This window comes from Artemia franciscana, chromosome 17 (genome assembly GCF_032884065.1).
Source record: "Artemia franciscana chromosome 17, ASM3288406v1, whole genome shotgun sequence".
Lineage (NCBI taxonomy): Eukaryota > Metazoa > Arthropoda > Branchiopoda > Anostraca > Artemiidae > Artemia > Artemia franciscana.
The window spans coordinates 21,547,628-21,560,317 of NC_088879.1; the positions used below are offsets into that span (position 1 = coordinate 21,547,628).

The 12,690-nt window shown below is 33.9% G+C and overlaps 1 protein-coding gene across 5 annotated transcripts in view; it reads right to left on the reverse strand.

The window, feature by feature from the left end:
* LOC136037996 (TELO2-interacting protein 1 homolog) overlaps window positions 1–12,690 on the reverse strand; it is a 128,299-nt gene that overhangs the window by 9,896 nt on the left and 105,713 nt on the right. For all 5 annotated transcript variants that reach the window (XM_065720905.1, XM_065720907.1, XM_065720906.1 and 2 more), the window contains 3 exons: window positions 12,184–12,302; window positions 3,956–4,094; window positions 1,166–1,276 (listed from right to left, as the gene is read on the reverse strand). In XM_065720905.1, the coding sequence (XP_065576977.1) occupies window positions 1,166–1,276; window positions 3,956–4,094; window positions 12,184–12,302 (369 nt within the window). The remainder of the gene's footprint in view (window positions 1–1,165; window positions 1,277–3,955; window positions 4,095–12,183; window positions 12,303–12,690) is intronic.

The window sequence follows — 12,690 nt, forward strand, 5'->3', positions numbered from 1 at the left end:
ATTTGTGTTTCGTTCCTCTGAAAAGATAATTTTTGAAAAGAACAGTTCTGAAAAGAACAGAGCCTTTTTTAATAGAAGAGAGGGAGAAATGACCCTTTTATGCCAATAAAATTTAACCATAAATTGTAAAGTGTAAGTTTGACAGGAAATCAGATTCAGGAAAAATATCTTGAGCTCGGCAATCAGCTTACGCATACTTTTGCAAAATTTAAATAAGATGCTTCTTTCTTTAGAAAAGATAATTTATCAGAGCCTTTTTTAATAGAAGAGAGGGACAAATAATCCTCCTTTTCGATGATTTTCAGGTTATGGTTTTGGACTGAATTTGTCTAAGAGCTGAGTGAGGGAGCTGGGGATGCTGATTTGCTTAACGATATTAGAAACACGAATTTGTAACTTAAGACTACTAGATATACTTATCCCACCAAGTTTTATTATAGTTACTGTCATTTCAGGTAGAGTTGCATTAAGGAAGTGTTCTGTCGAATTTCTCTTTAGGTTACTTGTAGCCTTTCGCAAAACAGTTCTTTATAATTCTTAGAAAATGTAGAAGTCAAAATCATTTCTCATACATTACCCATTACTAAAACCGATTTTCCAGCTAGCAGGGAGCATGTCTTTGTGGTAATTTAATTAAAAAATATCTTGACACGCTATCAGCAAAAATTAAATTTAGCCAATCCAGACAGTGTCTATGCAGCGTGAATGCAACTTACCAGAATAAATATAGTGTCTCAATTTGAGCTCCAATATATCTTCTCAAGCTCTAATGTCTCCCTCTCCCCCATCCTTCTCCACCTGACAGGATAAGAAGAAAAAGACAGTTGGAATGTGGTTAAATAAAATTTTTGGTTAAACAAATCGTAAACAATATCTTCGAATATGGTCAAATGAAGCTCTCATTTTACGCTAAAGTTTATCGCTATTGAATCCCAGGATTTAAGCCCAATCCAATCCAATGCCCAATCCAAAAGTCCAATCCAATTTTGAAGTGTTGTTTCTTTTGTGCCAGAACCAGTTTTTATAACTAACAGTTAATATCACCAAACATGTCCTTTTACCTACGAAATTTCATATAATAGGAAATAGTCTAAAAATTGAAGAGTTAAAACTTAACAGTTGGCTAAGAGGTATAATTAATTTCCCTGATTCATGCTAAACCTACCATAGAAAAGGGCTCCAACTTTTTGTTTGACTCAGTCTCTGCAAAAGATATCAGTATAGGCAGAGCTTCTTTGACAATACGAGCGCGAAGAAAACGACCAGAAACTACCACCTGAAAATATAAAACATTCAAAAAAATTAGATCCAAATTAAGGTACGATAGATTGATCCCACTCTGTGTTAAAAACCTTTGCTTTCACAATCCCTCAAGAAATAGCCGAAGGGAATATGTTTAATTTGTCTCTAATTTAGGCCTCCCTATCTTTTTCTCAACTCTTCTAGATTACTTGGCACAACTATTCCTCAGACAAGTCTAGGTAACCTAGTTAATCCTTATGCTACAAATACTAAATAATATCACACCACTTAGTCAATAAACAGTGGTGTTTAGCCCCCTCTCCGTCCAGTAAGTTTTCCTTTTATGTTGCTCTTTTTCATAAGATAATATATTTGGAAGAAGTTGGAGCATTGATTAAGAAAAAGAGCGGATAGCTACATTTTTCTTAGTCTAATGCCCGGGAATGGCAAGGAAAAGCTAGGGCGTAACACTAAATGAGATCAAGTATCTGTTTAAGGTAGTAATCCAATATTGTCATCCGGTGTAGTGGTCTGGTTCAACTCGACTCAAATCCAGGCACAGGTGACCCTTTTAATAACAGTAAAGAGAGTTGCCTCACATAAGCGTACTATAGAAGTGCCAAGGCATCCATGGAACTACACGTACGACTTCACTCTATAAAGAATTTTCTAAAGGAAGAAGTATGAAAAGTGAAGTCAGGCTGATAAAAGGCCACACGCACACATGCAATTCACTACAGCAAAAGTCAAGGAAGCTGCAGGTGCCCAAGGATAATATTTTTCCGGCGATAAAATTAGTCAGGTAACTTTAGAATGTTATAAAAGCAAGAAGTGAAATGGAGCGGAAAATTACCCTGGTTCACCAAAATACGCAATAACTTGTTATACAAACAAATCTCGAGCTCGTGATAAATCGGGGACAGGAGTAGTGACGTGCCATAGAACAAGAAACTAGAACAAGAAACTAGAACAAGAAACTAATAGGCTGGAGCAGTTAAAAGTACAGCTGGGAACACCTGTATTATATTGGACAACAAAGTATGCTTTTTGGCTCTTGAGCCGAGAAAAGCGAGCTGAAGTCCTATAAAGCCTTATGCAGACTAGCATTCAATGGTAACCGTATTATAATGATGTCAGCCTCATGACATTCTGGGGGATTGGAAATCACAGGAAACAATTTGGCAGACAAAGCAGCTAAGGCTGGGAAATAAAAATTCATCAGTGATTTGTTATGGAACGAATACTTTCATTCTTAGAGAGGGAAGGGGGTATTCGTCTTTGTTCAGACTACTACGAAGTTTGCAGTAAATACCTTTCCAATTAGATAAATCAAGGTTAGGATCTTACAGTATATGTGAAAGGCCTGGCTTTGAATACGACTAACCGATCAATTACGTTTTTTTTTAGCTCTTCTGTAAGATTTATATTGTACAACGTGACACTTAATAGAAATATTTAAAAACGGCCTCAACGTAAAGGCTACTATGATTGGAAATGTATTACCACCGCCAGTGAATTTTTGACATAATACCTTAAATTTTCCTGTGAGTGAAGAGTTATATTGAAACTTCTACCGCATTTTTAATGATAAAATTTTCTTTTAAAAAAATGTAACGATTGCTAGTATTAACACAAAGTTTCGTACATTCAAAATGCAACTTTTGCGCATCAGAATATTTCAAAGTACATGAATTATTAGACATAAACGATATATTGGCTTGGTATGTCATAACATTGCACTGCATTGGAGGTTTACCCGCTCAAAAATAGCTCTTTCAAAGGACATTGCTGCCTTACATCCTTGAAAACGCTCAATAGAAAATTTATTAATATTTATTTATAAAAAAAGGCTTAATGATCAAAACGCAATTAATTCGTTTCTTCATGGATTGTTTAGCAGCAAACATTGACGATTCAAAATAGTCCCTGAGAAAGAAAACAAACAGATACATTGACCTCATGCCAAGACCTTGGAACATGGCTACCGACGAAGCAAGGGTTTTAGGCGAAGGCAAGAGCAACCAGCCACTGACGGGAACGAGTGAGACGAACAGTGAAAGGGAACAAAAAGGTTATAAAGCAGGCATTTTATAAACAAAAGAACCGGTTAAATCGGCTCTTTCACTAGGTAATGACACAACTGAGGGGAATTTAGGAAAACAGATTCCTCCCCAGATGAAGGATCTCCACCTTGAATCAAGTTTTATTTGCGTTAAATAAACGCTTGAAATACTTAGATCCTACAAAACTTGTGCCACACGCAGGTCCACAGACAAAACCTTATTTAGGGTACGACACTAAATCCAAAATATCCCCGAAAATTAGCAAACAATTTAAACAACATCTAAAATTATAGAAAAAAGTATTTTAATGTTGAAATATCGAGGAAACGCAGCCATGCCAAGGCCCCCTCCCCCTTTGCCCCTACCCATGGGGAACGGATGTTACACACGATGCCAGTGAAAAGATTTCTTTTTTTATCTCCATATAGCATAAAATTCTTATGAATATGCTTGACTTGAAAAAAATACCCATAAAACATGTGAATTGAAACACCGGGATTTACAAGTGTTGGTGATAGCCTCCAAGTCGTTATATTGTATTTCTAACGTCTTCTTTTTCATAAAATTATCCAAGATCCCCCCCCCCCCTTCCAAAAAAATAGTTATGGGACTAGATATAAAAAAAAATATTAAGAAGATAAATACCATACCATTTGACCAAGAAGTTGTACTGTAGGGATCATGGTTCGAATATTCTTCTGTTTGAGCTTGCCTAATAAAGGACCCCATAATTTATGGATTGCTGGCAAAAGTGCATCTTCATCTTCTTCTAATACCATTAATGAGGAGCTAAAAAAATAGAAAATAAACAGAGAAATCACTAAAACTTTTTCATAAAATTGTTCCAGTAAAAAAAAAAACTTCTTTTTATTATCTTATAAAAAGTTTTGCAAAGCTTGTGCATAAGTAATTAATAAAACATTGAATTTGGCTCTCAAAACAAATTTGCAAACTGCTAACAAAGGCTAAAAAACACAATGAGTGCGTTAGGTCACCATAGGTTTATGATAGTCTGAAGGCCACAATTCTAGGCACAAGCTTTGAAACGAATGATATTATTGGCGTATATTCATATGAAATAAGATTTGTTTTTACCATAGCTCTTATCAAGCAGTAGAAAGAAAAATATACGCTCACATTTAAATAAAACAAATGTAAAGTAATATTACAAAAAAAAACTAATTGAGCCATAGGCAGCAAATAAAAAAAAGAAAAAGTTTAAATAATTCTGTTATCTCAATATTCTTTTTTAAAGAAAAAACTTCTTTCATCAAAAAACGTTTTAGACAGAGCAACAATCCTATACAGCGACGGGAGTTAGGGATAGTGCCGAGAGGGCGTAACAAGTTCTATATTCGATCCAGAATGTGAGCCTCTATAGAGGCTAACATTTTTTTGAGCCTCAATACAATGCTATTTAAACTGGAATCAAGCAATAATCTCAAATATCCGTGATCAAGAGAGAAAGTGAGTCAAGTGTCTCATCCACCCACCCCCCTCAAGACAGAATTCTCAAAAAGTATGCATGTTGTGCCTTGAGCTGGAATTATATAAGGATTTGCGAACTGAATGATCGGAGCACAAAGTAGGCCTGTGGCTCCTCAATACATCCTCAACTGTCAACAACTCAACAGAAAGATGGACAAGTTAATTTTTCCATAGTTTCCTATACAAGGACATGAGAGCAATGATTTATAGAGGCGGATACCCCTTTTCCAATCTTCATTCTTACGTTTTTCACATACTTCCATTAATGAATAAGTCACCAGCTAAGATAGTGAGCCCAGAGAGCACTGAGTCTGGAATCAATTTACTTGGCTTCTTTTTCCATCAAGTCAATCAGTTCAGTTTTCCATCACATCGTAAAATTTTGCAGGTGGGACTTAGTTCGGTTTGAGCCCAGTTAAAGTTTACCTTGTATTTGTATTAAATCAGTCCTCATTTTGAATATCGCTGGTTTTTGGACCGAGTCTATTTTGTTCCTTACTGCACAGAGTCAGGGTGTAAACTTTTTTTGTGCACAAGATCAGCCCATAAAATAGTTCTGGCTAGCTTTGGAACATAATCAAACATGGATTCTTTTTTGGAGGGAGGCCCCTAATAAGGACTTTTCTTACTTCCATACAGAATCTAGACTCAGCTTCTAGTAGAGGTCAGGCTTTCAATATACAATCAAGGGAGCTCTTTCCCAAGTTCATGCAACCACCCTGTAAATGCGAAGCCACCGGGAAAAAACGTAATGCATGGATAAGAAATGGCTCTCATCTTAATACATTAAAAACTAGAAGAAAAACAAAACAGGCAAAATCTTAAGGGTTAGTGTCCAGTCCTTCATTATTACGAATTACCATGAATTATATAGTATAATCAGCGAAAAAGTATTTACAAAAGTTTTAGAAGGTTTTTCCAGGGACTCGTACTCGCCTAAAAAAAAACGTCATTTTTTGGCCAAAATATTCGGATCTCATACATTTTAACATGTTCGTCTCATATGTTTTTCCTTTTAAGCAAAGGTCGACCTTCCCACTGGGAAGCCACTTCATCTTCCATAATTCTTGTGTCTACTCTACTCAAAAAAAAATCATTACTTTCTTAATTCTTGCTTTCCTTAGGCCAAACTGTTTAACAGCGAAAAACGAACATCTACTAAAAACGAATTCCACTCTTTAACTTACATTCAGTTACTCTAGATAGCACTGGCAAGCATAAAATTAGTTCACAGTAGCTATGGAAAATAAAAATCTGTATATACTTGCTTAAATAGTGGTACTATTTTAACCTTTGTGAAAACATTAAGAAAATATCCTTCCTTAAAACACATAATAATCCATTAACGGGCTCAACAAACTTGCTGGAAATTAGAATCAAAACAACTTTAAAAATTTTACGGGAAGCCAATTCAACTCTCGACCCAAACAACTGACCACTATACCCAGCCCATTCTTCTTTCCCACTATCCCCAATCTTCACAGTCCTGTTACCACAACTTCTAACCCACATAGATTCCCAATATACAACCTCCCACACAGCTTCCCACCCACAATTTCCAACTTAAACAGTCTCGACTCTTGCAAGCCCCATCCCAGGGCCCCCTAGCTAAGAAAACTCCTCACCTTACAGCTCCGATTCGCCACTAATCAAAATTATGTACAATTATTTTTTTGAATCAAAGTCAAAATTGTTGGTTTTTGAAATTTATGAAGCTGAAACTCAAGAAGAAGCATCATACAACACAGCAAGGGCGCCGGCAGGGAGGAGGGCAGAGGGCCATGACCCACTGGAAATTTGGGACTATAAAGTAATTATATAAGGAAACCAAAGGAAAAATAGCTAAATAGGGAAAAGCCATGGAAAAAATGTGTCCTGCCCCATTGCTGGCTGCCTGTCAATAGATTTTATCCTTATTAAGGAAAATATAAGTTCTAATTTGTGACTGAGTGACCGCTTTCCAGTTATTTTTCTATGCGTATTGGTCATATGATTTGGAAATGGAATGCTGGGAATTTTTTATTTTCCCTCTGAACGGATACATTTTTTTTAATTATCATTTTTTTTCCATTAGTGATTGTATTTATCAAGTGGTCATTCTGAAAAAGATTTGATTTTTTACAGTTATGAAGTATAAAGCGTCGAATATTTTCGTTTTTGGTATTCAAAATTAGATTAAAATATTGAATCAAAAAATTTTACGTGATTTTCTCGATTTTGGTTTTAGTGTTTTACTTTTAACAAACGACTTCGATAATGTGTTACTTTTTATAAGCAACCGAGCCTAAAGGCCTTAAATGTTTGGTGTTTGATAACCAAGTTCGAAACTGTCGATATTGATTAAAAATATCCGTCCAACGCTTCGGCATTGCTCAACAGAACTGAATGCTGGGAGTTATATCTTAGTTTCTGTAAGTAGGTTATTATTTTGTGTTTTTTGAATTAATTAAGTTTTTCATTTTTATATACTTTCACTTTAGTTAACATACTTTTTCCATTACTAGAAAAATGTTTGTCTCTAATCTTCATTAAATAAAAATAAAAAAGTTTTTTTAACTACCAATATTAAAACTTAAAACGAACAGAAATTACTACGTACATGAAAGCGGTTGCCCCCTCCTCAACATCTCAATCTTAATGCTACGATTTTTCGGCACTTAAAAAAAAGTGACTTATTGTTCTAATTAAACGACCCTTGTGTTTCAGGATTTGATTGTAAAGAACTGGGACAAAATTTAAACTTTAGCGTAAATAGCGAGATGTTGAGGAGGGAGCAACCCGCCTCATATACATAATAATTTTGTTTGTTTTGAGTTTTTATGTTGCTCCTTACTTTTAGCTGAAAAACATATTTTTTTATATTTAATTTCTGATCTTTTTTTAAACAACGCCAGGACCCCTGGCTCCACCTCCACGGAAAAATCCTTCGTCCTAAAGAAATATCCTCTGGGCAATTCAATCCAGGTGAAAATTACCCTTAACAATATCCACGCCTAACACTGATCGGTAAAGAGAAAGCAAGACATATAAAGAAATTTCGTATAGGAATTCTCGCAAATTCACCCAGTGTAAAACTTCCCTTGAAAAGTTCATCCCCTGGGAATTTCCCTCTCCATGGAAAATTCTCCCCGTGCAAAATCCTCCCAGCGAAAAATTCGCCCTCTGCTCCACATTCGAAATATGCATACATACTTCCCAATAACAAATAAAACGATGGCCAAATTTTATAACTTAAAAACCTTTTCCCAGGGGCTGTAGGGGAATATTTTATCTCTAAAGACATATTTATTGGGCTTTTCAACCATGCTGAAGAAAAAATCTATCTCAAAATTTTGATCGGACGAAATTTGGGAAAAAAGCGGCGTGGGAGGGGGGCTAGTTGCCTTCAAAATTTTCTTGTCACTTGAAAAGGGCACTAGTACTTTTCATTTCTGTTGGAAATGAGCCCTCTCTCAACTTTTTAGGCCCACTGGAACGATACAATCACCCCTGAAAAAAAGCAAAAAAAAACAACAAAAAAACAAAGAAACAATTAAACACACATACGTGATCTTTCGTCTGGCAAAAATTACAACATTCCACATTCTTGCAGATACTAGCTTAAAACCTCTACAGTAGGGGTCTTCGATACGCTGAATCCGATAGTATGATTTTCATTAAAATTATATGACTTCGAAGGGTCTTTCCCCTTTCCTTGGAAATCAGGCAAATTTTTTCTGACTCGTAGCTTTTGATGGGTAAGACTAATTTTAATGGAACTTGTATATTTGGAATCTGCATATTAAACCAATTCTTTTGATATATCTATTGGTATCAAAATTCCGTCTTTCAAAGTTTTGGTTACTTTTGAGCCGGGTCGCTCCTTACAGTTCGTTACTACGAACTGTTTGATTTTTTTTCTGCGTTACCAAAAGTATTGTATTCATAAAACTTTACAGTTTCATGATATGTAGGTAATTAAACATATAGAAAAGGTTTTTAAATAAAGTAAGGAGCCAGTTTAGAACTTAAAACAAATATAAATTACTCTGTATATGAGGGGGACTATCCCCCTTCTCAACACCTTGCTCATTAAACAAAAGTTTTATAGTGCTTTGAAAATCTTATCTTTCCAATTGCAAATTTTCCTTAAAAATTTGAAAAAAGCCAAATTTCACAGTAAAGACTTAGGAGCTAAGCAGGAGACAGCCTCCTTCATATAAAGAAAAATCTGTTCAAACATGTTTCAAATCTGTTTCTTGCTTTCATTTGAATTTTTTTTTATTATCTAATTTCTGATTATTTTTCAGATCATACCAAGGCTTAACCAAGATGTAATTTAAAGTACCCGTCCCTTAAATCCCCGATTAATTGCTTTTATTTTCTTATCGATAAATACATTACATATATTTCTTTAAATACATTAAAGTACTTCATACAAATAGAAAAAAGAAAATAACAGCATTTAAAATTGTTGAAAACTAATTTACTAGCAGTATTTGCCATCCCAAGGAAGTTTCCTGGTGGAGCTGATGATGACCCGCCTTGGCTTTTCCGCCTCTGTGCTAGTAGATATCGGAAGGTAACATTTTAGCTGTATAGATAAACAATTTAATTCATTCCTACTCCCGCCCTACCTCTTCCAACATTTGACTGAAAACTCATGAAGAGTCAGCAGTTTGTCAATTAAAATGTTCTTTTTAGGAATCTACCCTACCATCAACCTAAACAATTACTCACCCCTTCTCATTATACCTGATACACAATTACAATCACCAAACGTAACCTAATTTCATTACAAAAAAGCCTAAAATATAGTTATTGATACTTTTAAACCAATTAGCTTCTCAGAATTTTAAATTGATTACAAATTAGTCCTCTTTGGAATAAAGTCGGAGTTTTGTTCCCTAAAATGGCAGAAAACAAGACTTTCCCCTGAACTGTATGGTCAATTAAAAAAGACCTTTAAATTTACGTTTGAATGAGCTCCCTCCAAATTATCTTGGACCTTCGGTTTGATACAATCACCCATGGGAAAAAAACTAACAAATACACATGCATCGACGATGTTCCTTCTGAAAAAAAAGCCGAATTCCATATTTTGAAAATTGGGGCTCGAAAGCTCTATGGTATGGTTCTCTGATATAATGTATCTAATAAAGGGATTTTCAATAAGATCGCTTGCTTTTTGGGGATCTTTTCTCTTTTTTTGAAAAACCAGGCAAATTTTCTCGGATTGTTGGTTTGGGGTGTGTAAGAATAAACAGAAAGAATTATATATATTCAAAATCAGCATAAAAAGCCAATACCACCGGTGTAGCAATTGCCATGAGAATTCCATTTTTAGTTTCTGTGAATATTGGCCCAAGTGATTTTTTACTTCCATTTTTTTTAATCAAAACCTATTTGATAAGATTTTCTTATGAAGAGATTTTTCTGAACCTGTTCATTTTATTTAGTTTTACATGGCAGTTATAAAATCAAAACGTGGCATCTATACAGATAGGATTATTTTTGAGTATCTCTACTTCTTATGTAAACTATTTTAAGGCGTAAATAATTGCATAAAGACAAGTCTACATCTGCTATAATCTACGAAAGTAATAAATCTTCTCTATAATTTTGGTTTGAATTTCTTTTAAGATTAAATGCATAATAGTTAAATATATTATTGATGAAGTACATTGATCCCCTTACCAGGAATCCTTGTCGTTTAAAATTTACTGTATTTTGTTTCATTTACATGCAATTTCATTGACGGTTTTATTTGAGAATTTTTCCCTAAAAGTATTTAAAAATAAACTTATTCCTATAAAAAAAATCCTAAAATATATTCCCTGTCATCCATCCACCCCTGATGTTTTGGCGTTTGCCCCCCCCCCGAAAATTTCCTGCCGGTGCGCTTGCAACACAGCAAGATATATAACCTTTATTTATTCACAAAAGGCTTCCAGATTCCACTGCAGTATGTCTTCAAGTATTTGCAACCTGATTAAGTACAAGATTACTTTAGCAATGTAGAAATTCAAAACCAACACATAGTGAAGACTTATTTCATAATTGGACTGTGATATCCATCAAAATTAGGATTTTAAGCTAGAAATGAAAAGCTACATATACAAAAATATTAATAAGGAAAAAAGAATAATAATGATAGTTTATTCTTTTCAACAGTTAAAAAAATCTATAATATACTACAATTCATCATGTGTGTTTCCTTCGTTTTTTTTCGTATAGCACTTGCGTCTTTCTCATCTTTTGATATTATTTTCAAGTATTACTTAATTTCTTTAATCTATTTTTATTTTATTTTTTCATGTGTATGAAGCCGAAAAATTCTTCTGTGTATGAAGCCGAAAAATTGGATGTTTAATAGCATTTGTACAAAAAAGTTTTGCTTTTTCAAAATTTCACTGCCTTAGTTAAAAGTTTAACTATTTTAGCATTTGAATTTTATTTTCAGTATTAGAAATTTTGATAATTGAAAAGCAAAATATCAGTTTTAAAAGTACCAGTTCCCCTAACAATGGTGCGTTCAACAAGAAGAACTAGAAAAAATCAAAACAATCTTCACCTGAGTTTAAACCTGAGCTTTGATTAAAAAAATGAATAACCAAAAAAAAATTAAAAACTGGAAGGAAATTCTGGTTATACCATTCAACATGGTTGAATCATTCCAATTCATTCAGACATTACAATTCCAAGTGCACAGGTCACAAACTAAATCTATTAATTGGAAATACACTCAAAAGTAGAAGGGACATATTACTCCCTAGAAAAAAAGACAACAATAATTCCATAACATACATTTTCACCAAAAATACTGGTCAAGTAATGAAAATGAAAAATGGAGACAAATTGAAAGTCATGCTATTCAACATGGCTTAAGGTTTGTATTATCAAAGAAAACATCACAAACGTCATTTATATTATACTAACGAAAAAAAAATTAAACCGAGTTTTACCCATTTGTACTATATATAAAATTTGTTACATACTTTTAACTAAATTCTTGATTATATTCTGTTCTTATAGATTTTCTTAAAATTAGATTAAAAAAAAATTGAACCAATAAAGCATACAAACCAAATAAGGCCACCACTCCCCTCTATTTCTTGCTATTTTCACTGAAGTTCCGCTTGGGCTTAGCGAAAAAATTTACTATCTGCAGATTTTTAGAGGTGGAATATTTTTCTTAAATGAACTTGACCCTCATTCATACGGCTTTTGAGATTATTTAAATAAAGTAAGAAAAAGATTATTCATTATATAAATAAAATAGCCCTGTTTCAGCAGTTTCTTACTACTTCTTGAAAGGAGAGAGAAGACCATCAAACTACCCCCAGTGGCCACTCCCCCCCCCCCAAAAAAAAGAAAAACACATATAGACGTAAGGGAAAAAAAATCTTACCTTATTGCATTTAAAGACATACAAACAAGTTCAGCATCAGGATTATTAATATAGTTCCCTGATACCCTTACAATTTCAGCAGCTATCTCTACATTCTCAGGAACTAACTTCTTTTCTTCCTGAAAGTCGATAAATTCTAATAATTATTTTATAATTTCAAATTACACTTTAATAATAGCAGAGACTTTCGTTATTTTTGAAAGCTGCCGAAATAACAGACACATTCAATTTTATTAGACTGAATATTCTTGTCTGTCAATAAAAATTATAAAAAATTGATTACATACAGGTTTATCCCATGACAAAACACAAACACAAAAAAATTTGGTTCGTTGGTTAATTGCGTTAATGGTAGGTCCACTTCTTTTCTAAGTGTGTTCACGCAAGTTAATGGGGTTCATTCCCATGGCACAAGTTCAATGAACAAAATTTATGCTAATAGTTTAATTACGTCCAAGACAGGGTTTTCTCTTGTTTTTGGAGGACTTAAGTTATGGAATTCGTTAA